Source organism: Neovison vison, chromosome 12 (genome assembly GCF_020171115.1).
Source record: "Neovison vison isolate M4711 chromosome 12, ASM_NN_V1, whole genome shotgun sequence".
Classification (NCBI taxonomy): domain Eukaryota; kingdom Metazoa; phylum Chordata; class Mammalia; order Carnivora; family Mustelidae; genus Neogale; species Neogale vison.
In genome coordinates, this window is record NC_058102.1 from 96,384,471 (window position 1) to 96,410,543 (window position 26,073).

The 26,073-nt window shown below is 50.1% G+C and overlaps 1 protein-coding gene and 1 non-coding gene across 9 annotated transcripts; one reads left to right on the forward strand and one right to left on the reverse strand.

The window, feature by feature from the left end:
- Positions 1-3,867: 3,867 nt before the first annotated feature.
- TRNAS-CGA lies at positions 3,868-3,949 on the reverse strand. Its single transcript has one exon. It is a non-coding gene; the product is annotated as a tRNA-Ser (tRNA).
- An 877-nt stretch (positions 3,950-4,826) lies between these two features.
- SMARCC2 (SWI/SNF related, matrix associated, actin dependent regulator of chromatin subfamily c member 2) lies at positions 4,827-25,958 on the forward strand. Of its 8 annotated transcripts, none has more exons than XM_044227798.1 (30): positions 4,828-4,990; positions 7,122-7,241; positions 8,227-8,312; positions 8,759-8,840; positions 8,942-9,034; positions 9,621-9,690; positions 9,917-9,986; positions 10,937-11,012; positions 11,499-11,630; positions 11,736-11,851; positions 12,229-12,353; positions 13,411-13,470; positions 13,591-13,628; positions 13,915-14,045; positions 14,333-14,404; positions 17,251-17,364; positions 17,808-17,961; positions 18,648-18,740; positions 18,976-19,092; positions 19,184-19,246; positions 19,590-19,848; positions 20,108-20,269; positions 20,548-20,612; positions 20,760-20,895; positions 20,977-21,143; positions 21,969-22,103; positions 23,490-23,868; positions 24,184-24,267; positions 24,547-24,612; positions 25,157-25,958. In XM_044227798.1, the coding sequence occupies exons 1-30, from the start codon at positions 4,880-4,882 to the stop codon at positions 25,231-25,233; spliced, it is 3,453 nt and encodes a 1,150-aa protein (XP_044083733.1). In that variant the 5' UTR covers positions 4,828-4,879; the 3' UTR covers positions 25,234-25,958. The 8 variants fall into 8 exon arrangements, with proteins under 8 accessions (XP_044083727.1, XP_044083728.1, XP_044083733.1 ...); XM_044227797.1 differs by having other exon boundaries at positions 4,829-4,990; positions 18,973-19,092; XM_044227792.1 differs by having other exon boundaries at positions 4,827-4,990; positions 18,973-19,092; positions 24,184-24,612.
- The last annotated feature ends 115 nt before the right edge of the window (positions 25,959-26,073 follow it).

Consider the following 26,073-nt stretch of genomic DNA (forward strand, 5'->3'; position numbering starts at 1 on the left):
TGACCTGAGTCCGAAGGCGGAGGCTTTAACCCACTGAGCAACCCAGGCGCCCTATTTATTTTTAAAGATTTTATTTTATTTGTCAGAGAGAGAGCACAAGCAGGCAGACTGGCAAGCAGAGAGAGAAGGAGAAGCAGGTTCCCCATTGAGCAAGGAGCCAGATGCGGAACTCGATTCCAGTACCCTGGGATCATGACCTAAGCTGAAGACAGTCGCTTAACCGATTGAGCCACTCAGGCATCCCAAGGATTAATTTTTTTTAAATGGGTGATTCACCGGGCACCTGGGTGGCTCAGTGGGTTAAAGCCTCTGCCTTCGGTTCAGGTCATGATCCCAGGGTCCTAGGATCAAGCCCCACCCACATCAGGCTCTCTGCTCTGCCTGCTTCTCTGCCTACTTGTGATCTCCGTCTGTCAAATAAATAAATAATCTAAAAAATAAATATAACGGGTAATTCAGGGGGTGCCTAGGTGGCTCAGCCAGTTAAGAGTCTGCCTTCGGCTCAGGTCATGGTCCCAGGGTCCTGGATTGAAGCCCTGCATCAGGCTTTCTGCTCAGCAGGGAGTCTGCTTCTCCCTCTCCCTCTGCTTGCCTCTCTGCCTGCTTGTGCTCTTGCTCTCTATCAAATCTTTTTTTTTTTTTTTAAATGGGTGATTTAGGCTAAGTGTGTTGATCAGAGGAGCATTTGTGTAATCAAATGGGGCGTTGAAGTCCCTGGGCAGAGGAATATGATGAAACCAGTGTTGTAGTACTCTGAGTGTGGTGAAACTGGGGCACCAGGAAGCCCATTGTAACAAATTAGATGATGTGGTAGAAGAAACAATGATTGATGGATGTCAGGCATGGGAGAAAGAAAAATGCCAGATTAATTCTTAAGATTGGAAACCATGGAATTGCAAGAACAGTATTAACAGAAATGGGAAAAGAATGTCATTCTGGGAAGGGAGAAGTTTTGTTTGCATTTTAGGGGATATATAGATAACTGAAGGTATAGGACCACAATTTAAGCTTGGGATTTTTGTCTTGGGAGGAGGGAGAAAAAAGATTTTGGCAGAATTCCACAGGAGGAGGGAGAAAACAAATGAGATGGAGAAACAATGTTCTAAGAAAAATGAGAGTACAGTGTCTCTGAAGTCCAGTAAGATCTCAATGGTTTCAAACAAAGCAAAGGTTTTTACAACAGGGTATTAAGATAGTGTGAAGCTGGAGGCAGAGAGTATACATTTCATTCAAAAAATAGAAGGAAGTAGAGGCTCCTGACTGGCTCAGTCAGTGGAGCGTGGGACTCTTGATTTGGGGGTTGTAAATTTGAGCCCCAAGTTGAGTGTAGAGATTACTTAAAAATAAAACCTGAAGAAAAAAATGGAAGTAGAAAACAATGTGATCATTTGGAATTGCCAGGTGAGGGTGTAGGTTAGTTGTGATTTAATGGATTTATCTAGTGGGATAGAATTTGAACATGTTAGGGAACGTTGTTAAGGGAAATTTTCTTAGGAGGTTGAAATGAGTGGAATCACAAGACTAGGTGGAGAAGGTAGCTTTAGGGCAGATGAGCAAAGTCAAATGTCGAATGAGAAACGAAGGAATGCCTGGGGGTACCTGATCCTATAACCAAAGGAAATGTATCAGGATAGAGAATTGTTGAAATGGAAAAGGAAAGGTGAAGGAATTGGGGAGTTCAGGTGAGCTGTGGGGATGGTAGAAATCTGAAATTACCTATTGTACATTAAAGTTTGAAGCCTTGGCCTCTGATCTATGACAGTTACAAGGGAAGTATTTGAGAGGGAAAGGTAGGATCTCCGAGTAGGAGATCCGTCCACGTCCTCCATTTTGTAAGCAACGGTGCCGCCTTCCCTTCGCAGCACAGTTGTTGGTTGCCCTCTGCTGGTCAATTTTGGTCTTGCCTCTCCAGACATAACTGAGAGCATGCGCAAAATGGCACTTGATAGGAAGCTGAGTACTGAGCCTGTTAAGAGTATGTTCATTCAGGACACACCTGATCACATCTGTGCATAAAGGCCTAGTAAAGGAAAAAGAGAAAAAAAATACACAGCCCTAACTCTGAAGAACCTTATAGTCCATTCTGAGTGAAGATTAAAACATGTATACATACCTACTATAAAAACAAAACAAAACAAAAAATCCATTTACTCAACAAAGTTTTTTATTTTATTTTTTTAATTGAGTGGCTTATATGTGCCAAGAGTTGATGTTCTTCCGGGGAAGAAAGACTTCACAAAACATGATTAGGGTATGGTGGGTGACAAGAGGTTAGAGATGACTTCCCAGGAGAACCAACATCGATGTGTGAGGATGGGAAAGATTATTTCAGGCAGAGAATAGCATGAACATAGACAAATACTAGACCAGGAACTATGCCAGTGGTTGGAAAGTAGTGAATAGGAAAGAATGGTGAGTGAAAAGGGACCAGCTCATGAAACACAGAAAGCAGCTGCGGGAGGGTTTAGAGTCTCCAGCTACAACAATTTAAAAAAAAAAATTATTTATTTATTTGACAGAGAGATAGCACAAGCAGGCAGAGGGTGAGGGAGAAGCAGGCTTTCCACTAGCAGGAAGCCTGATGTGGGGCTCAATCTCAGGACACTGGGATCATGACCTGAGCCGAAGGCAGCTGCTTAACTGACTAAGCCACCCAGGAGCCCCTGCAATGGGATGCTTTAGTGCAGCTTCACATAGAGTAACTCATGTGGTCCTCACAATCTACTTTCCCAATGACTCTAGCAAGTGGTCGGCCTAGACTGCACTGACCCTGAGAAACGTGAAAAGAGTTAAGATCTGTTTAGGAAGCAGAATAAATATAACTTTTAATCAGTTCTTGCAAAGAGGTGTCAAAGGAGATGTCTTGCATGCAACGGAGTCGATGGTGGTGGTAGAACAACAGGTTCCAGCTGGAGTAATCAAGAGTCTCAAAGAGAAAGGATAAAAGGATGTGCAGGATGGGAATTTATAAATGATGAGGATGCCAGGGTGGGAAGGAGACAGTGGTGAGGATGATCTCAGAAAGAAGAGTATGAGAAAAACGAACGAAGGTGGAAAACTGCAAAGTAGAAAGGTGTATAAAGCTCTGTGAATTACTCTTGAACTCCCTGCCCTTTGGCAGATCTTTCTTGGAAAAAATGATGCTGTGCAAGAAATGAAATACAAAAAGAACGTCCTCAACAAGTATCCTACATATTCCCCGTGATTAGAAATTAGGGGATGGGAAGAACCAGATAAGGTGAATACAGGAAGGTTAGAGGTTTAAAAAGGAATTAATTCCCTAGCTTGGTTAATACACGGATAATTTAGAACAGCACTTGGCACCTAATGAGCAATCAGTAAAAAGTATTATCTCCCTACACTCCAGCTGCAGCTAGATCTGTAGTGTTTACCCTTCAACAGGCTACTTCCTCCTAGCCCAGTGATATCTGAGATGAGCCTCCTCAGAGAAATCCGAAGAGAAAAGCCTTTTCCTGGGTCTCAGTTATAATCACACTTCCGGTCATGAAACCCAGAGGTGCCCTCTTTTCCTGGAAACTCTAATTTTGACTATTAATATCACAACAGGCGTTCAGATTTTCAAAACCGAACCCTTCTTCAACCAAATCCTTTGCCATTCCCGTCCCCAAGAATGAAACGTGTGCCCAAGTTCTAACAAACCCGAAGTTAGAGGATTCAGAAAGTGTCTTGTGTTTTAGCAGCCAGTACAGTTGTGCACGATTAAGCTTCCCTTGATCACCTCCCTCCCTCCCAATTCAGGTGTGAGACCTCTTGGCTTCTATTTCTGGGACAGAAAGGGAAGTGCACGAAAGACACGTGTGCGGGGGGTCCCCTTTACATATCCTGAAGAAAGGGGAAAAAAGCGGCCGTCACGAACAGGATTCGAACCTGTGCGGGGAATCCCCATTGGATTTCGAGTCCAACGCCTTAACCACTCGGCCACCGTGACTTCCAAAACCATACCTCGCCGCGCGCTTACAGAAGGGGTCTGCATTGCGACCACGGAGGGAATGTAGCAATGGGAAGCCGGCCCGACCCCATACACACACACCCTGTGACCCCCCCCCCGCCCTCCGCCCCTTACCTCGCCTCTACGCCACTCAAAGGAACAAGCGGATGGAGCGGGTCACCCAGGGAAGGAGTTTGTGGGGGGGGGGGTCCTCCCGCCCAGACAAGATTGGGGTCTCAAAGAGCGCAAAACTATTTAGAAGGCGATGGCGGCCTGCAGAGGACTCAGTTGGAGGGAAGAGGCTCGTCCCCAGGGTGGCGGCTGGAGGAGGACTCCGGTTAAGGAGTGAGAGGGGGTGCTGAGGCAAGGTGTTAAGGGTGAGGGAGACTCCGGCAGAGTTGAAACGGGTAAGTCCTGGGGATGGATTAAAGAAAGAAACTTCCTGGGGAAAAGGGGTCTGGGGTTCCTTAAGATTAAGGGCTCCGTGGGGTTGGGAACGTGCAAGGTAAGGACCACGCGGAACTATGAGCTGGGGGTTCCTCCAGAGACGGACGTCGGCTTGGGGTAGGCTAGAGAGGTACCCCACTCCCTGGGCTGAGAGGCAAAGAGGGAGGAAAGCCTTCGCCTCGGGTAGAGAACAATCTCAGGAGAGTGGGCGCCCCCTCCAGGAAGCAGCTGCCTCTCCAAGGCTCCCGCCGCCGCTGCCGCCGCCGCCGGGAAGGCCGCCAGGGTGGGTCCCGCGTCGGGAGCCTGGCCGCCGCCGTGCCCGGCCGGTCGGCAGGGGGCGCTGCGCGGGCCGGGGCCGGCCCAGGCGGCGGGAGGCGGCGGCCGCGGCGGCGGGAGGCGGCGGGAGGCGGGCGGAGGAGGAGGCGGAGGAGGCGGGAGCTGAGCTGAGCGGGGCGGGCGGCGGCGGGGCCCGAGCCCGAGAAGATGGCGGTGCGGAAGAAGGACGGCGGCCCCAACGTGAAGTACTATGAGGCCGCGGACACCGTGACCCAGTTCGACAACGTGAGGCTCTGGCTCGGCAAGAACTACAAGAAGGTACGCGGGCAGGGCCGCGCGGGGGCCGGGGGCGGGACAAAGGGACCGCGGCCCCGGAGCCCCCCCGAATCCTGCCCACCCTCGGGTAGCCCGCGGCCCCTCCCCCGCGGCCTCGGGAGCAGCCCCAGCGCGCCCGCCGGCGCCCCGCGCCCCTCCCCCCAGCCTCTTTTACCGCCCCCCCCGCCCCCCGCAGCCTGGGATTCCAGCCCCCGCCCTCCCTGCTGCGCCCTCTGCCCCTTGTTTTTCTCCACTGCCCGGCGGGTCCCGGTGCCAGCCGCCCACCCTCCCCTGGGTCAGAGCCTTCCGGGCTTTTCCGGGAGAGGCGGCCGAGGGTGGACTGGGTGCCCGATGCCCCCCCCCCCCGCCTCGCCCGCCCCAGCGTGCCCGCCACGGTGCCCGCCAGAGCTCCCCACGGAGCCAGGTACCGGCTGGGCTGAGGCCTCCCTAGTGCTTTGTGTATGTTCGGAGAGATGATGAAAGCAGGAGGGTAAACAGCCACAGAGCAGGCCCTTGGCTGCTCATCAGCCTGAAGAAGCCCCCACACCTGTCTCCACTGCTCGTCCCCCACCTCCACCCAAGGGCCAACAAAACCCCTTGGGAGCCAGGTTATAACAGTTCCTGGGCAGCGACCTCTTAAACCATCCCTCAGCTTCACAATGAAGTCATCCGACCACCTGGCCTTGCATTGCCTTTGGTTTGGGGTTCAGAGGCCAAGACACGCTTTAAATCTCCAGCCCCCCAGCCTTTAACTCGAGATAATAAGGTAGTGAACAAAGGGTTCAAAAAGCCCTACCTGACTTTTCTGTCAAACCTCTTCCTGGTGTTGTCTTTGTCTTTAGGCCTGGTTGAAAGGAATGTCTATACGTGGGTTTTTTCTGTGGAGATGGTTTGCCTCTTCCCTTTCACTACCCCCAGTTAGAGGTTCTCTTTCTGGCTTTCCTTAGCTCCCCGGTTCTTCCTGCCCAGCTTTCCAGCCTGTCAGAAATGTGATGGGTGGTTTAGGAGTACACCCCTCTGATCCTGGTTCTGGCCTATCTTGGAGGTCTCTCTGAGTGTCAGAATCCTGACAAACAGCTGTTGGGTCTGTGGTATGCCTGTACCCCAGCGTGAGGCTCTGGTTCCCAGGCCTCCACCTTTGACCTTTTGGAAGGGAGATCAGTCTAGGGGCTTAGTCTCTAGCCCTGGGGGGATTGACAGCCTGTGAGCTTTCAAATTCAGCTTTCAAGTTCTTAGCTCTTTGTCGTTTACCTTTTCCTTCAAGGCTCTCTTTACATCTCCCACTGAGAGGAGCACTTTTCTCTGTGATTAGGGTTGAGGAAATAGGGGTCAAAAGGTAAAGAGAAAGTTAGCCTCCTGGCTCAGATTTAAATTAGAACAGGAGGCTAGGATACTAGGTAGCATAACATGGAAATGCGAAAGAAGGCCCAGGGTTGCCTGTCTCAGCTACAGTTTCTTCAGAAAGGAGAGATGTTTCCTTGCTCTTTCTCACCAGGCTGGTGGTAGCTTGGTTCTTGCCTTCTAGGAGAGCCTACAAAGACATTTGTGCCCAGTTCCTAGGAGAAACAGAACACACAAGCTCATTCTCTTAGTTTGCCTTGCCTCACTTCCTTGCACCGTTCTTATTAAGCTATGTGAGTCTAATAAGACTATAGTCTATAGTCTGATAAGACTATAACCCCCTGGAACCCCTAGTAAGTTAGGGGGAGTCTTGGCCTTCCAAGAAGTTGCTCCCAAGAAATACACTGTTGTCTTGTTTAGAGTCTCAGAGACACTCCTTCCATTGCCTGAACTTAACGAACCTTTAGGATTTTATAGCCCTCAGTGCTGTTGACTAGAAATCAGGGTCCGTCAACTCCCAATTTCAGAATGTAGCTGAAAAGTAGGAAGCCCCACTTGCCTCCAGCACTGAGTGCTGGCAGGCTGGGTTGGGGGCAGCAGAATTTCAGCTTACTGTGAGGGGCTTAGAGGGCTTCCCTTCTGCCATTTTCTTTATAGAAACTAGACATATGGGAGAAGAAGACACTATTTTTTCCTACCCCAGATGCTTCCAGAACCCTGGGGGAAGAAATAAGAAGATAGTGGACAGTTTATCTGGGGTCTGCTTTTCTTCCCTTTGCCTCTGTTTCCCTAGTATATCCAAGCTGAACCACCTACCAACAAGTCCTTGTCTAGCCTCGTTGTACAGTTGCTACAGTTTCAGGAAGAAGTTTTTGGCAAACATGTCAGCAATGCACCGCTCACGAAACTGCCGGTGAGTGCAAATGCCAGGGAATGAATTCTCCAAACTGGAGAGGGAGTTGTGGGGTTTTTATCAATTTCATGCTTTTTTGAGATTTGATAATTGCCTATTATCTCCGCCCCTAGTGAGACTGTCAGTGGCTTGCCCTAGTCCCCAGTTTACCACTCCCTTTGTCTTCATAATACTTCATGCAACAAGGGGCACGTAGCTGGCTGAGTTGGTGAAGCGTGCGACTCTTGATCTGGGGGCTGTGAATTTGAGCCCCACATTAGGTGGAGAGATTGCTTAAAATCTTAAAAAAAAGAACCACAAAACTTCATTCAGCAGGTTATCTGAGAGTGTCTAAGCTCATATATGAAACTCTCATGGCATGGTTAAAAGGGTACAAGATTTGGATTTATGTAGGCTTGTGTTCAAATTGTGACTCTGCCACTTGGTATCTCTGTGATCTTGGGGAATCCGTTTAAACCTTTTGAGTATCTGTTCCTTCATCTCTGGATGGGATTAATATCTCTACCTTATAGGGTTTCTGTACTGGTCAGTGAGGTAACCCTGTAAGTACATGGCACAAGGTGGGGCTTTGTGAATACTGGTTTCTCCCCTTGCCTTTTTCCAGGCCACGTGATACCATGGCGTAGAGGTTAAAGAATTCCAGCTTTGAGGGCTCAGTTGATTGGGCCTCCAACTTTTGATTTCAGCTTGGTTTGTGATCTCAGGGTCATGGGATCAAGCCCTGCATCAGGCTCTATGCTCAATGAGGAGTCAGCTTAAGACTCTCTCTCCCTTTCCCTCTGCCCCTTCCCTCTGCACACTCTCTCCCTCTCTCAAATAAATAGATAAATCTTAAAAAAAAAAAAAAAAAAAAAGAAAGAAAGAAAGAAAAGAATTCCAGCTTTGAGAGCAAGGTTAGTTCAGCATGGGATTTTGTGAAAGGATTCTTAGTAAGGGAATTCAGGATATAATTCTCACATTCTTCTTTCTTGTCTCAATTTTGTAGATCAAATGTTTCCTAGATTTCAAAGCAGGAGGCTCCCTGTGCCACATACTTGCAGCTGCCTACAAATTCAAGAGTGACCAGGGATGGTGAGAAGTCTTCTTCTCTATGGTTCTTAACATTTAGGGGGATTCCCCCTTTATGATTTCCTGGGTCTTTCTTGGGATGGGAGAGCATGAGTAGATATTCTTGTGAGTCTCTTTGCTAGATCAGTAGACCTGATGTGCTGGGTCAGAAAGGTGGCTGACAGAACCAAAATAGTCTCCAAGAGTGAACAAGCATGTGTGTGTGTGCATTGGTGTGTGTATCACAGAGGGAAGGGAATTCTTTGGTTGACATCTTAAGCTTCTCTTTGTCCTTTCGGATGAAGTACAAAATGATTCGTGGAGTTGAGATCAGTGAACCCCAGATCCCAGGCCATTTTGACAACAGTTTTGAGCAAGATTGCATCCTGATTTCCCATGCTAAAAAGCCACATACCCTAACCTCGTCTTGAGCCTGATCTAAATCACTCAGATTATTGCCTCTTTTCCAGGCGGCGTTACGATTTCCAGAATCCATCACGCATGGACCGGAACGTGGAAATGTTCATGACCATTGAGAAGTCCTTGGTGCAGGTAATAGTCAAGAACCTCACCTGTCCATCTCCTTTCCCTCAGTGAAAATCCAAAACACACCTTTCCCATCATCTCATTGCATCTGTTTCTTCTCCCTACAGAATAACTGCCTGTCTCGACCTAACATATTTCTGTGCCCAGAAATTGAACCCAAACTGCTGGGGAAATTAAAGGACATTATCAAGAGACACCAGGTGAGTGGGTGGGTCAGAGGAAGTTTTGGAAACTCCATGACTCTTTTCCTGATGTTTTCAGCTACCCTTTGGGTGACATATTTTCTACTGCAAAGGCAGCTCTGCCTACTTGAAAAGAGACTAGGGTTAAAGCCTTGAGCGTCTCTTTCTTAGTTCATTCCTCCCATTTCCCAGTTGACAGGCTTGGATCACTGTTTCTAGAGACTGCACTGGCCTGCAGTTAGGAAAGCCAGAGATTGCCTGATTTCAGAGAAATGAAACATCTATTCTGGAACTCTGTAATAACAAGCAGATGCCATTGTTGGGGACAGGCAGCTTCACATTTCCCATGTGCAGATTATGTATTCAGAGGATTATCTGTAGCAACTTTTAGTTCTTTAGTTTTTCTTCATTATTAGCACTATCCTAGCTATTTCCTTCTGCCTCTCAGCTTGTGTGTGTTTAAAGAATACAAACTGACTTTAATACCATTCTGAGCAAAACATGATTAGGAAAGCAGATATGTGGTTAGGTCTTATTTTGGCTTATTTACACCCATGAGTATTTCAGAGGGGACTGTTTACCTGCTTTTCCTCCTGGCATCCAGGGAACAGTCACTGAAGATAAGAACAATGCCTCCCATGTTGTGTATCCTGTCCCAGGGAACCTGGAAGAAGGTGAGACCTGGGTTTTCTTGACCTCTGCAGTGGACGGCTTGGACAAGGAGTTGGGAACCATTCAGCCTCTGTACAAGGCCTGGGCTCCTCTCTCCTTTTGATGCTGTGCCCTGCTACTGCCTTATGTTCCTGTGTCCAGGTCTCTGGCTGCAACACGAGCTGTGTACAGTTATTTTCTGTGTATGCCTTTAGCTTATATCTCTCATTGTTCTGTCTCTATCCCCAGAGGAATGGGTACGACCAGTCATGAAGCGGGATAAGCAGGTTCTTCTGCACTGGGGCTACTATCCTGACAGGTGAGGACAGGGTCCTGGGGTAGGTTTAAGTATAGGAGCCAGACTGAGAAGCCTTAGAACATCTAGCAAAGAAAGCAGACACTCTTTTGGGGTTATTTTTAGTTCTGCTAATTTGTTCTCCTCCTCTCTATTATGAGAATTTTCTGTCTTGGGAGACGTTTGGACTTATCCCATGTGGGTTAGACTAAAAAGATTGGGGCTTTATATGTGAAATGGTTATTCCAGTATAATCTCCGATAAATGTTAGAAGCAGTCTGAATGTCTAACAGTGGGAAAATGCTTCAGCAGTTTTCATATCTACTGAGTGGACTATTATGCAGCCATCAAAGTGATAGAAATAACATGGGGAAAAAAAGAAATCACATGGATAATTTGTAGATAAATATAAAATGCAAAAAGTGTGATTATAAAATAACACTGAATTTATGTAAAAACAAAATTGTACAGGAAAAATTTGCTGGGAAAAAGTACATACCGGGGCGCCTGGGTGGCTCAGTGGGTTAAAGCCTCTGCCTTCGGCTCAGGTCATGATCCCAGGGTCCTGGGATCGAGCCCCACATCAGGCTCTCTGCTCGGCAGGGAGCCTGCTTCTCCGTCTCTCTCTGCCTGCCTCTCTCCCTACTTGTGATCTCTGTCTGTCAAATAAATAAATAACATTTAAAAAAAAAAAAGTACATACCAAATAGTTATGTTGGGTGATTCTTTTCTCTCTTTCCTTTTTTTGGAGTTGTTTTTATTACTTTAAAATGGAAAGAATACCAAAAAAAAAAAAAAAAGAAAGAAAAAAAAAAGAAAGAAAGGATATCAATATTAATTGGAAAAATAGCCATACCAAGAAAGAACCCAACAACCCTATACTTTTTATAAGTGGAAAAAGTAAAAGATCTGCACTTTGCTTTTCTGTGACTCCATCCTGTTGATCCCGCTTCACACTCAATCTCCTGTGGCAGTTACGACACGTGGATCCCAGCCAGTGAAATCGAAGCAGCTGTGGAAGATGCTCCAACTCCTGAGAAACCTAGGAAGGTGAGCCCTTCTTGTCTCCTGGCCCAAGAAACTATGCCAGGGGGTGCTTGGCAGGCTCAGTTGGTAGAGTGTGCGACTCTTGAACTTGGGGTTTAAGTTCGAGCCCCACGTTGTATGTGGATATTACTTAGAAATCTTTTTTTTATAGACGAGGGGTGCCTGGGTGGCTCAGTCATTAATGTCTGCCTTTGGCTCAGGTCATGATCCCAGAGTCCTGGGATCCAGCCCTGCATCAGGCTCCCTGCTCTGGAAGGAGCCTGCTTCTCCTTCTCCCACTCCCCCTGCTTGTGTTCCCTTTCTCACCATGACTGTCTCTGTCAAATAAATAAATAAAATCTTAAAAAAAAAAAAAAAGACAAGTACCAGAACCAGGCCACTCTTCGGAAGTGAAGCTCGAGAGCCCATGTCCTTGGGGTTTTTGTCAAGGGTGCCTAGACAGCTGTGGCTTTCAGACTTCTCTCCAGCAAAGCCTGCCTTTATACTTAGGTTCATGCAAAGTGGATTCTGGACACAGACACTTTCAATGAATGGATGAACGAGGAAGACTACGAGGTAAATGACGACAAAAGCCCTGTCTCCCGCCGAAAGAAGATTTCAGCTAAGACGCTGACAGATGAGGTGAAAATTTCTCTTCTTTCTTCCCTGGTCCCTTAGCTGAAGCCTCAGGATAGGTCTTCAGTGGGGCTTGTTGGCTTACGTTCACTCCAGTTCTCCAACCTGCAGGTGAACAGCCCAGATTCAGATCGGCGGGATAAGAAAGGAGGGAACTATAAGAAGAGGAAGCGCTCCCCCTCTCCTTCACCAACCCCGGAAGCTAAGAAGAAAAATGCTAAGAAAGGGTATGCCAGCTCCTACCCTGCCCCCACCTTCACCATTCTCTCCATTCCATGTTGAAGGAAGGAAGGACAAACTCCTTCCCATACCCAGCTGGCCCTTGCCGGGGTAGGCCAGATTCCTGGATGTTCTGAGAGGGAAGATGAAGTCTTCTCTAGCTCCCCAGTTGTTAGTTCTAGTTGCAGCCACTAGTGAACTCAGAGATAGCTAAGTCTTCTGGTGGAAGCCTTTGCCCTTCCGAGTACTCTGTAGTGATTGGTTTCTGTGTGTGCTCAGCTCCACATTTGGGGTTCTCTCTGGCTTCACTCCCCTTGAATGTCAACTTCCAGGGACTTCTTGTCCAAGGATGACTGGGTTATCTTTCACTCCCTTTCCTTCCCAGTCCCTCGACACCTTACACCAAGTCGAAGCGTGGCCACAGAGAGGAGGAGCAAGAAGACCTGACAAAGGACATGGATGAGCCTTCACCAGTCCCCAACGTAGAGGAGGTGACGTTGCCTAAAACAGGTATGGGCCACACCAGCTCCTGGGACCTACCTTCTGTCAGGGCTGAGTTCCCCAGCCCAGTTCCAGGTCAGGAGGATCTTCCCTTTCAGTTTAGCTGGTTATTAAAGTTATTTTCATCATCATGGACAGTCCTCTGACTTTATCCATATGGGAGCTGTGGACTGTGCTTTGCGCCTGACGATAGTTGACTCCAAACTGCTTTTGATCACGTACCCTCAGCAGGAAAGTGTTGAAGCACAAGTTAGATGTATATACCGTTGTACGTATATGTATGTACCGTTACTTTAGGAACATTATGAAACACATGCAAATGTCACGTAAAAGTGGGAAAAGGTAAAGGATAAGATTAAAATACAAATACAAAGAGAAGTTCTGTAATTCTCTGCCTGTATTCTGCCTGTATTGCATCCTGTGGGAAAAGCCCACTTTGGAGACCATTGCTCTGCAGTGTTAGAGGGTGGTACAGTTGCAAAGGGGGACTATGATCTGTATTCCACGGATGAGCTGCAAATATCCCGGAGCTTATTTCAGGGGTGGGGGCGGGGTCCACAGAGCAAGAGGAGCGCTGGCTCCCATCCCGTTGTCAATCACAGGGCTCTCTTCAATCACGCGGCTCTCTTCTGTATTCGTGTTTTCTCTGGAGCTGCCATGTACGGACTCAGTTAAGGGAAGCCCTGTGCTTTAAAAAATGTTGAAGATCCAGCCACAACTCTGCACAGGGATTTGGTCAGACTTGGTCTCGGTCCATTAAGAACTCACAGACAGGGACCAGAGGGGCCTGTCAAAGACAGGAATGCCTTATGAGTTTCCATTGAGTAGAAGATGCTTCTTTACAGGAAAAAAGTTAAGTGAATTTTTGGTGGGGGAAGGAGGGAAAGTGGCAAGTGAGTGTCAAGGTCTAGAATGACTGTGCCCAGAGGGAGTTACCACCTTTTGCGATTCAATGGAGAAACTTTTAGGGGAGATGAGATCTCTAGAGTTGTTAACTTAGCTGGAGAGGTATAAGGGTTCGGTTTGGGCAGAACCTGTCTGATAAAATGACTCTCTCTCCTGGCAGTCAACACTAAGAAGGATTCAGAGTCCGCCCCAGTCAAAGGAGGCACCATGACTGACCTGGGTAAGGATGGGGGGCACCCAGCTGCCAGCCTCCCCCAGCCCGTCGGGGCTTTTCAGAGAGTGGGATTCTCCTGCCCGTCAGGAGGCTCCAACCTTCTGTTTCCGTGTCTCTCTCTTTCAGATGAACAGGAGGATGAAAGCATGGAAACCACGGGCAAGGTGGAGCCAGTTTAGAGAGGCCCTCTCTACCTCTCTACGGGATTCTGAGTTGTGCTTATAAAGTTCCTTCTACCCAGAGCTTTATACTACCTGGACTTTTCCCACCTTAGACTAATTCTGGCTGTTGTTCAAAACTCAAAACCCTGACCCTTTCTATGTTCCGGGGCCTGTAACTTTTCATTCCCTACCCACCCTTAGTGCCCACTTCCCTGGGGTGTGGGAGAAGCAGAGGGTTGCCAGGGGCATAATGGGAATGCTGAGTGTCCAGCAGCCTCTGTACTTGTAGGATGAGGATGAAAACAGTACGGGGAACAAGGGGGAGCAGACGAAGAATCCGGACCTCCATGAGGACAACGTGACCGAGCAGACCCACCACATCATCATTCCCAGCTACGCCGCCTGGTTTGACTATAACAGGTATTGTCGCTCTAACGCCTCACTGCTTCTCTTTTGCCCTGCCGCCGGGGCCATCATGTTGTTCCTCTTCCTGTCTCCAAATAAGTTATTTCTTAATCCGCCGGGTAGACTGGGGAACACTTTGGTTTTAGGGAAGCTCGTATCTTTGAGTCTTCACCCCCTGGGGGATGGTCTCCCCAAGGAAGGGACGACTGCTGTGTTCTCCCTCCCTCCCATCTAGGCTTTTCCTTCTGAGGCTCCCGTCTCTCCACCAGTGCCTTCTGAATCTGTTCTGTCTTCTTTTGCAGTGTTCATGCCATTGAGCGGAGGGCTCTCCCTGAGTTCTTTAACGGCAAGAACAAGTCCAAGACTCCAGAAATGTAAGGAAATCTTAGCTCATGACACTCTTTCTCCCTCCTGTCCCTGATCATCCTTCCTGATCCAGCAATATCCCATTGAGCAGATATTTCTTGTGCTCCTTGCAAAGCCAGCCACTGTGCTCCTCTTGCGAAGACATGATCTCTGTCCACAGGCAGCCCCAGCCCAGCACTGTGACCCCAGTAGGGTGCTCTCTAGCATTGCCTGGGGGCAACATTAAGCATGGTCTTCTGTACAAAATGGGTACCTGCTCTGATGGATCCATTTGTTTCAACAGAGTCCACAGCCTTACATCATTACTAAGATATCCAAAACACAGGTATCTTCAGCATACATAATAGCTCTGACTGAAATGTAAATGACCGTGCTGGTCCCTGAAAGTAGGTTTTAATAGAAAAAGAAGAGGAGGAACTATGAAGATCTAAGACTCTGAATTAAGGGATGGAGAAGGCTCTCTGGAGAGAAGTGTTGTGTACAGTACAGGCTTGGGGCTTGGAAGTCTTCATCTTCGGCAAGGTGTTGCTTCAAGCGAAACCTATTTAGCTTTGAATGAGTCTTGGGAATCTCCTATGGCTAGGGATGCTCCAGGATAAATGTAATGAGAAGGGTGAGAAAGTGTTGATCTCCCTGAGCTTGCTTCCCAGCCATTCCTCAGCTTCCCCTCTCTAGGGCCATCTTGCCTTCCCACCATATTTCTTTCCCTGGAGTGTGGTATGGTTCTCTGATCTTCTTCCCGGGGAAGGCAGTATATATGAAGAAGCTTGCTCTCTCCAAGAGAAAAGAGTAATAACATGATGACAAGGGTAGGCAGGGCCTGATCTAGAATTGTTCTACACTTTGTTCTCTTGGTTAAGATAGTAAATAGTGATAATTGCCTGCATTTCCTGAAAGCTTACTATCTCCCAGGCACTATCCTAAGTGTCTTATAGGCATTGACTAATCTTCACATCAGCTTTAGAGGTAGGTCCTATTCTCCTCTCCAGTTTACTGATTAGGAAACTGAGATACAAAGAGGAAGTGAGCAGAGAAGCAGAGAGAGGTTTAATCACTTGACTAAGGTCACACAGTGAGTAGAAAAACCAGGATCTGAGTCCTTCAGACTGGCTCGTGTTCTCAAACTGTATGCTGTACCACCCAATAGTCACTATTTGCTGAGCTGCTGAAATGTGCCTGGCACTGTACTAGATCTTTCCAGGTCTTTCTGTTCCTCAGCAGACACTCCACTTTACAGGTTAGGAGACCATGGTTCAAAAAATTTTAATAAGTACTTTGCGTGAGGACATCATGGTAGAACTAGGATTTGAACTTAGATCTTTCCACCCTCAAAATATGTATTCGGGGTACCTGGATGGCTCGTGGGTTAAAGCCTCTGCCTTCGGCTCAGGTCAAGATCCCAGAGTTCTGGGATCAAGCCCCACATTGGGCTTTCTGCTCAGCAGGGAGCCTGGTTCCTCCTCTCTCTCTTTCTGCCTGCCTCTCCCCCTACTTGAGATCTCTATCAAATAAATAAGTAAAATCTTTAAAAATTATATATATATATATTCTAGGGGTGTTTGGGTGGCTCGGTAGCATCCGATTTTGGTTATGGCTCAGGTCATGATCTCAGGGTCATAAGATCGAGGCCAGCATCAGGCTCTGCACTGGGTGTGGAACCTGCTTAAGATTCTTTCTCTCCCTTGGGGTTCTGGGGGGCTCAGTCAGTTGAGCATCAACTAGTGATTTTGGCTCAGGTCATGACTTCATGGGTCATGGGATCAAGCCCTGCACTGGGCTCCACATTTAGTGGGGAGCCTGCTTGAGATTCTCTCCCTTTGTCCTTCGCCCACTCACACACACTCTCTCAAATAAATAAATCTTAAAAAAAAAAAAAAAAAAAGATTCTCTCTCCCTCTGCCCCTTCCCTGTGCATGCTCTCTCTCTAATTAAAAAATACAGATAGGGACTCCTGGGTGGCTCAGTTGGTTGAGCGGCTGCCTTCGGCTCAGGTCATGATCCCAGTGTCCTGGGATCAAGTCCCACATCGGGCTCCTTGCTCAGCACGGAGCCTGCTTCTCCCTCTGCCTCTGCCTGCCATTTTGTCTGCCTGTGCTCACTCTCTTTCTGACAAATAAATAAAATCTTTTTAAAAGAAAATACAGATATATATATATATATACATTTTTTTTTCCTCAGCAAGCTCCACACCTGCTCCCTGTTAAGTGTGGGGCTTAAAAAATAAAAACATATATATATATATATATTTTTTTAAAGATTTTATTTATTTATTTGACAGACAGAGATCACAGTTAGGCAGAGAGCCAGGCAGAGAGAGAGGAAGGGAAGCAGGCTCCCTGCTGAGCAGAGAGCCCGAAGCGGGGCTCGATTCCAGGACCCTGGGTTTATGATCTGAGCCGAAGGCAGAGGCTTTAACCCACTGAGCCACCCAGGTGCCCCAAAACATATATCCTTTATAGCACGTCATGTTGACTACAGTCGGATGCATGGATAAAGACTTCCCCTTAACACCTGCCTTTGGAAATAAGGGTACCTTTTCTTGCTTTTTGATTGCCTGATGAAAAGTTTGACGAAAACTTCCCCAACTACAGCCCAGCAGATGATTCACTTAAGTGAATCCCACTTCCATCAAGGCAAACGTGGCAACACTGGAACCCCTTGCATCTAGCACATGGCGGACCCCCGTGTTCACCACAGCCTGTGACCCACTCTGTTTCCTTTAGTCACACAGGAGGAACCATCCACTCTTTTATCACCTTTCCTACCCCTCAGTCCTCAGCGTACTTACTTTCCTTCCTCTCATTCATCTCTCTCTCCTCCTCTCTCTCTCTCTCTCCCTCCCGCCTCCCTTAAGCTACCTGGCTTATCGAAACTTCATGATTGACACGTACCGGCTGAACCCCCAGGAATATCTTACCTCCACCGCCTGCCGCAGGAACCTGGCCGGGGATGTCTGTGCCATCATGAGGTGGGTCTGCAGCTGAGGGGAGGGGGGATGTAAGGTGCCACAGACGCTTCTTGGCAGAAGGAGAGCTGGCAGCGAAGAGCATAGGGGAACAAACAGGAAAAAAAAAAAAAACCTCTAGAGAAAGGCACAGTCCACATTCAGGGCACATGTGAGTTGAGGGAATGGCAGTGGCATTCTCTGGCATGTGGAAGAAGGGAGGAGTGCGTGTGTCATTGAGGGATCCTGGTTCAGTTTTCCTGACTCTCTAGGAAGAGATGTTTGGAGATGGTGGATATGGAGAGAGGTCCCGGCTGGAGGCAGACGCCTGGATGTCATTGGCCTTTAGGGGTTCGCCAGGCAGTAGAATGGGCAGAGAAGAGGGCTGGGGAGAGGGAACTTTATGCCCCACCTCGCCCCTTTCCGGCAAGCCCCACGTGACCCTATCTCTACCTCTCTCCTGCCAGGGTCCATGCCTTCCTAGAGCAGTGGGGTCTTATTAACTACCAGGTGGATGCTGAGAGTCGACCAACCCCGATGGGGCCTCCGCCCACCTCTCACTTCCACGTCCTGGCAGACACGCCCTCCGGGCTGGTGCCTTTGCAGCCAAAGACCCCGCAGGTAGGGTGAGGGGCTGTGGGGGCAGGGTGGGGGTGCTGGGAAAAACTGGGCTTCTTTGGACTTTTCTTTTTCTGGTTTTTTAGGGTAATGGTTCAGGAGTGTTTTGAGGCTTCCTCCTTTTCCATGGGATGCAAAGGGCCACAGGAGTCAGCCCCGTGTTTTTAGCGCCCTCTCTCAGTCTCTGTACCTAAGACTGCAAGGACTTGCTGAGGGAGAAGAGATGCTCCTTGTCCTTGAGGAGCAGACAGGCCAGTGTAGGGCGTGGAGCAGATAGAGAAAAATGGCTGAAAATTAAGTTGCATGAAATTTTTTAACTTTGTGGCATTTCCAGCATTTTTTTCATTTTTGCCTCATAATTATCATCACTTCCATTTTTTTTCCACCTCCATTCCATCATTACAGATATTAAGCGGAGACAGATTATGTGGCTTGCCCAGGGTCACAGAGTACCAAATCTAGGATTAGAACCTAACTGTCCAGCTCCTGAGGGAAACTATAAAGTTCCATGTGAACATAAATGGGGATCATGCCAACTACAGATCTAATTAATCATGATGGGAACACGGAACAGTGGCATGAGTACCCCCAGAGCTTGTGAGCCGCCCAGCATTTGGTCTTGAGGCCTCCAGGGCCTTGGCCTGGTCATTCTCCGCCCAGCCTCCATGACGCCAAGCTCTGTCCCCCAGGGCCGCCAGGTTGATGCTGATACCAAGGCTGGGCGAAAGGGCAAAGAGCTGGATGACCTGGTGCCAGAGACGGCTAAGGGCAAGCCAGAGCTGGTAGGTGGGGTGTAGACCCCGCTGGGCTTCTTATTTGCCCCTTTATTGGGGGGCCCCTGCCCGGGGAGAAGAGATGTAAGAGCAGAGGAGCTACAGCAGTGAGGGAGGAAGTCCCACCCAGGGGTGTCCCTGGCTTTGGGAAGGAAGCTCCTTCTGTCTGTTTTCTCTCTCTGTCCGCCCCTGGCTCCCGGGGTCACCCATCCTCACCATTTTCTTTCCCCTCCGCAAATAGCAGACCTCTGCTTCCCAGCAAATGCTCAACTTCCCTGACAAGGGCAAAGAGAAACCGACAGACATGCAGAACTTTGGCCTGCGCACAGACATGTACACGAAGAAGAACGTCCCCTCCAAGGTACAGAGGTGTGGGCTGCCTCCGGGCAGGGGTGCCTTCACCCTCCAGTAGTCACGGGCTCCTCTCTCTGACACACCCATATCTCCTGCAGAGTAAAGCTGCGGCCAGTGCCACTCGAGAGTGGACAGAACAGGAGACCCTGCTCCTCCTGGAGGTAATTGGGGCAAGGAAAGGAGAGTTTTCTCTGAAAACGGAAGTGGCCCGGGTGCCAGCTGCACTCGTGAGTGGGCAGAGCGTGATCTCGTCCCCAGTCTCTCTCTTCCCCAATGCCTGCCGCACCTGCCCCAGGGAACAGCTCCAAGCCAGGCATTTGGGCCATTTCATTAACTCCATATCCTCTCGTAGTGCTACTTGGAGATTCCCCTGGGACCCAGCAGAATCCACAAATACCACAACACAGAGAGCTTTGAAGCCCGCTGCCCTTAGTAGGATGGGGGGAGTTGACCTTCAAGGAAAGTGGCTAAGTAAGGAAGTTGTGTCTCCACCACTACCACCAGGCACTGGAAATGTACAAAGATGACTGGAACAAAGTGTCAGAGCACGTGGGAAGCCGCACGCAGGATGAGTGCATCTTGCATTTTCTTCGTCTTCCCATTGAAGACCCGTACCTGGAGGACTCAGAGGCCTCCCTGGGCCCCCTGGCCTACCAGCCTATCCCCTTCAGTCAGTCAGGCAACCCTGTTATGAGCACTGTTGCCTTCCTGGCCTCTGTCGTCGATCCTCGAGTCGCCTCTGCTGCTGCGAAGTCGGCCCTAGGTAATGTGGAGGGGTCCTGGCCTCTTTGGTTTGAAAGGCTGGTTACTCAGACCTTGAAAGACCCTCAAGTTTGGCTGCCCTACTGGCACTGTCTGCCGCTGGCGTCCGCTCAGGCACCTGTCGAGCTCCATGCTGGCCTAGAGGAAGAGATGGGCTTCCACAGGGAAGAGATGCCTTCCCTGTGAGGCAGCTTTCACAGGGACAGCCAAAATGGCCTGCCTGCCCCTGCCCCCAGCCTTGTCCTCTCTGGATCTTGCAGAAGAGTTCTCCAAAATGAAGGAAGAAGTGCCCACAGCCTTGGTGGAGGCCCACGTTCGGAAAGTGGAGGAGGCAGCCAAAGTGACAGGCAAGGCTGACCCAGCCTTCGGTCTGGAGAGCAGCGGTATCGCAGGAACCACCTCTGACGAGCCTGAGCGGATCGGTGAGGACTGCTGGGTTCCCAGAGTTTTCCCCTTTGACCGAGAGCCCCCGCCACTTGGTGACCCCGTGCCATCCCTGCCTTGCCTTGTCCTCAGAGCACAAGACCAACGGGGGGAACTGGTAGGGGTTTTCTCTTCCCCAGAACTCCCTCTTAGGGGCTGTGGCTCCCTGCCAACCCTCGCACTAAGATTTTGGCTAGGAGAGTGGGCTTTCGGGAAAGCGATCCGGGGACAGACTCTGCATCAGACGTTTCCCATTTTCTCTTTCCCCTGGGCCCAGAGGAGAGCGGGACGGAAGAGGCGCGGGCAGAGGGCCAGGCCACGGAGGAGAAGAAGGAGCCCAAGGTGCAACAGGAATGAGCTGGGCTGGGAGGGTGGAAAGGCCGGGCGTGGCAGCGTGGGGAGGGGAGTCATAATCACTTCCCAGACTGGCCCCCTGTGTCAGGACCAGCCAACCTGATGCCATCTACTTTTCTTTCACTGGTACCTCAGGAGCCCCGAGAAGGAGTTGGGGCTGCCGAAGAAGAAACAAAGGAGAAAACCAGCGAGGTCCCCAAGAAGGATGAAGAGAGAGGGAAACAAGGTGACAGTGAGAAGGAATCAGAGAAGAGCGACGGGGACCCCATAGGTGAGCCTTCCAGCATGGTAGTTGGGTGTCCAGAGGACGGAAGTGGGCAACAGCCCTAACCCTACCTTCTTCTTGGCCCAGTTGACGCGGAGAAGGAGAAGGAGCCAAAGGAAGGGCAGGAGGAAGTGCTGAAGGATGTGGTAGAGGCAGAGGGGGAGAGGAAGACAAAGGTGGAGCGGGACATCGGGGAGGGCAATCTGTCCACCGCTGCCGCTGCTGCTCTGGCCGCCGCCGCAGTGAAGGCCAAGGTGAGGACCAGGTTCCCGGAAGATGCCACCACCTTCTCTGATCTCATGACCCCTGCAGGAAATCCTTCCCCACTCGCTTCCATAACGCTGACCTGTTTCCTTCTCAGTTTGATCTGAGAGGGAGAGTTGATCATCTCTTCTCGAAGCAGTTTGAAGCTTTTTGCCATTAGGCCTGGTTTTATCCTCTTGTTATTTGACCTTGTCTTATCTTTTTTCACTCTCTTTTTTTTTTTCATGTACTTTTAAGAATGTGAAGCGTTTGCTACTCTGTGGGTTGTGACCACAGACATTTTTTCTTTTTTCTTTTTTTTTTAAAAGATTTTATTTATTTATTTGACACACAGAGAAATCACAAGTAGGCAGAGAGGCAGGCAGAGAGAGAGACGAGGAAGCAGGCTCCCTGCTGAGCAGAGAGCCCGATGCAGTACTCGATCCGAGGACCCTGAGATCATGACCCGAGCCAAAGGCAGAGGCTTAACCCACTGAGCCACCCAGGCGCCCGACAGCCAGTTCTTTCTTAAAACTTGCCAGCCCCTCGGGACGCCTGGGTGGCTCAGTTGGTTGGACGACTGCCTTCGGCTCAGGGCGTGATCCTGGAGTCCCGGGATCGAGTCCCACATCGGGCTCCCAGCTCCATGGGGAGTCTGCTTCGCTCTCTGACCTTCTCCTCGATCATGCTCTCTCTCACTGTCTCTCTCTCTCAAATAAATAAATAAAATTTAAAAAAAAAAAAAAAAACTTGCCAGCCCCCGCCTTACCGCTCAGTCCCAGCCCACCTGCAGTGGGCCCCTCCCGCTCACACAACACCCTCTCTGCCTTCCCTAGCACCTGGCTGCCGTGGAGGAGAGGAAGATCAAATCGCTGGTGGCCCTGCTGGTGGAGACCCAGATGAAAAAGTTGGAGATCAAACTCCGGCACTTTGAAGAGTTAGAGACCATCATGGACCGGGAGCGGGAGGCAGTGAGTACCATCCCCCGGTGGCCCAGGGCCACACCTTGACACCCAACAGGGCCTGGGTTTAGGAGGGGGGCGAGCAGCAGTGGCAGGAGACTGAGAATGACAGGGCTTCACGGCTGAGGAGAAGGCGATCACCCTGGACAGTATAGGACAAGTGGCCCACTGGTGAAACCTGGAACCTCAGGTCCCACGGAATGTTGACATCTTGGGGCAGAAATTCTATTTGGTTTCTCCATTGCTTCATGTCCAGGTCCTTGACCAGTGTTTGATGTACCGTGGACTTTCAGTAAATAAGTATTTGTTGAGCCATCGAATAGGTTTAACGGACGATGAGAGGGAAGGGGCTTCAGATCCAGAAGGTGAACTTGGTAAGGGGATGGGAGGGACAAGGTATTGAACCATTTTGTTTCTGAGATGATATAAAAAGAAATGCAAGACGGGGATCCTAACAGAACCTGCGGTTTAATTGGAGACATCCAATATTCAGTAAGGAGGCATCCAAAACAGTGAATGCTTAAGGTATCTGACAAATTCAGATTAAAAGTCCTGAGAGATAACAAAATAAAGGCAAAGCTCAGAGGCTAAAGAGTTGATCTGTGATGGCTTCCTAAGAATGGTGAGTATTTAGGCAATTTTGAGGGAAGAAAAGAACATGAGTTGACAAGAGGAACTGGAGGCATTTTCCAAATGAAAATAATGACAGAGGGGCGCCTGGGTGGCTCAGTCGGTTTAGTATCTGCCTTCAGCTCAGGTCATGATGTCTGGGTCCTGGTATTGAGCCCCTCATCGGGCTCCCTGCCCCGGGGGAAGCATGCTTCTCCCTCTCCCTTTGCCTGCCGCTCCCCTTGTTTGTGCTCTCTTTCTCTCTCTCTCTGGCAAATAAATAAAATCTTAAAAAAAAAAAAAAAAAAGAAGATAATAACAGAGGGCACCTGGGTGGCCCAGCTGGTTAAGTGCCTGCCTTTGGCTCAGGTCATGATCCCAGGGTCCTGGGATTGAGTCCCACGTTGGACTCCTTGTTCTGCGGGGAGCCTGCTTCTCCCTCTCCCTCTGCCTGCCGTTCCCTCTGCTTGTGCGCTCTCTCTCTCAAATAAATGAGTAAAATCTTTAAAAAAGAAAAGAAACAAATGACAGATTCAGAGCTCTGGAGCTGGAATGAGTAAGGGCTCCTACTAGGTGAACTCCACTGCAGTGAGAAGTCATGCAGGCAGCCAGAAGATTGGGTGCTGGGGAGGACAGGGCAGGGCCCAGGAAGCCCAAGCATGAGATCTGCATCTGCATTTGGTGCTGGTACTGGCCAGGAGAGACAGGGTGTGTTGGAGGGCGGAGCAGGGGGCAGGGTTTTGTGCACATGGGTAATGGGTAACAGTACTCACTTGGACCTGGCAGCTGGAGTATCAGAGGCAGCAGCTCCTGGCCGACAGACAAGCTTTCCATATGGAGCAGCTGAAGTATGCAGAGATGAGGGCCCGGCAGCAGCACTTCCAGCAAATGCACCAACAGCAGCAGCAGCCCCCGCCAGCCCTGCCCCCGGGCTCCCAGCCGGTCCCACCTGCAGGCACTGGGCCGCCCGTGGTTCACAGCCTGGCTATGGCTCCAGCCTCTGTCGCCCCTGCTCCTGCTGGCAGTGGGGCTCCCCCCGGAAGCTTGGGCCCCTCTGAACAGATTGGGCAGGCAGGGTCAGCCGCGGGGCCACAGCAGCAGCAACCAGCTGGAGCCCCCCAGCCTGGGGCAGTCCCACCAGGGGTACCCCCCCCTGGACCCCATGGTAAGTGATGGTTTCTGGAACTCTTGCTGACCGGGGGTGGGGTTGGGGGCCTCTGGGTGAACATTCCTATCTCCCACCTCAAAAGGGATACAGGGCAGGACTAGAGACTTCTGCAGATGGGCTCACCTCTGTGACATCCCTGAGCCAACAGGCGTCCTTCCCCAGGGCCAGGCCTTGGAGGTTTTGTTCCAATACCACTGAGTCCATCAGGCAAATGGGTGCTGGGGCGTGGCTAGAGCATCCTGGCTGTGCGAGTGAGTCAAGAAGGGAGATTTTCTGCCTCTCAGCTTCTTGGTCTCTTCTCTTTCTTCCCAGGCCCCTCACCGTTCCCCAACCAACAAACTCCTCCCGCAATGATGCCAGGGGCAGTGCCAGGCAGCGGGCACCCAGGCGTGGCGGGTAATGCTCCTTTGGGTTTGCCTTTTGGCATGCCGCCTCCTCCTCCTCCTCCCGCTCCATCCGTCATCCCATTTGGTAGTCTAGCCGACTCCATCAGTATTAACCTGCCCCCTCCTCCTAACCTGCATGGGCATCACCACCATCTCCCGTTCGCCCCGGGCACTCTCCCCCCACCTAACCTGCCTGTGTCCATGGCGAACCCTCTACACCCTAACCTGCCGGCGACCACCACCATGCCATCTTCCTTGCCTCTCGGGCCGGGGCTCGGATCCGCCGCAGCCCAGAGCCCTGCCATTGTGGCAGCTGTTCAGGGCAACCTCCTGCCCAGTGCCAGCCCACTGCCAGGTGAGAAGGGTCCTGGAGGGAGAAGGGTGAGGGAGAGGGGTCCACATGGAGGGATGGGGCGGGGGGGCAGGTAGGGGAAGGGCTTAGGTAATAGAACTTCCACCATCCTTTTTGAACGCTCGCTCTGGTAAATTAGAACACAGGGGGAAGGGCCTCTCTGGCTGTCCTCTGCCATTCCCCACCCCGGCAGCCGCCACCTCTAGGATGACGTTGGGGCCTTTCACTGGTGGGTCACGGAGGAGTCCTAAGGCACAGCGTCTCAGTTGTAAACTTGAAAAACAGCTACCTGTTTGCATGATGACTGGCACCCCCTTGCTTGTTCCCATCACGTTCAAACGCCCCATAGAGAGAGTTCCCTTGGGGGCAGGAAGATTTGGGGTGTTTCAGTTTTCTCGCTGTGAGGTGGGAGAGAGCGCTGGGGAAAGGCTGCCTCGGTCACCTACCCACCCATTGCATGCGTGCCCGGTCCTGTTTGTCTTTGGTGGCCTGGGTCTGGACCCCTCTGCTGCGCACCGGGCTGATTTCCTCTTCCTTCTCTCCACAGACCCAGGTACCCCCCTGCCTCCAGATCCCACGGCCCCGAGCCCAGGCACAGTCACCCCTGTGCCACCTCCGCAGTGAGGAGCCAGCCAGACATCTCTCTCCCTCACCCCCTATGGAGATCAAGTTTCCAGGAACAGCCCTCTCCCCACCACTGGGACCCTTCCCCAGCCTGGAGAGTTCATCACTACGTAAGGAAAGCTCCTCCTGCCCCTCCAAAGCCCCCACCATGCCTGGCAGAGGCGTGCATTTTTATATCGGATTATTCAAGGACTTCTGTTTAAAAGATATTTCTAATGTCTGGGAGAGAGGATAGGATGGGGATGCTGCCCTCAAAGAAAGGGCTGGGAAAAGGTGTTTATACAAGGTTCTGATTAACCACTTTTAAGGGTGCACCCCTCAAAACTACTGCATTTTTTATGGATGAAAAAAAAAAACAACACGAAGCCCTTTAAAGGAAGTAGAGAGATATAAAAAAAGCCACATCGGAGCTCCCTCCACCCACTAAAAAAAAAAAAAAAAAAAAAAAAATCCATTTTTTTGGAGGGAGGTGACAAGAAAGGGGATTTAAGGTTTCTGGGAGAGCTCTGGGGATAGAATAGGGTGCAGAGTCTGTCTCCTCCAGCCCCTTGTTAGTGACCGAATCAACTCCCAAACTCCCTCAGCCACCCCATCCCCAGTCTATTCCTACTGATCTCTACTGCTGCCTCCTCAGTGTCGCTGTTTTAGGCCACCCCAGCTCAGCTGATGACCCCTTTGCCCCTGAATGTCAGTTTTGTGTTTTTAAAAGTCACCTGCGTAGTTGATGTCAGCGTATGTGTATTTGGTGGGGAAACGTATTTTGGGGATTCCTGTGATAGGTAATAGAGGAAAAAAGAGCACTGTTCTTCCTCCCTGGGCCCTGTCCCTGGGCTCCTAGAA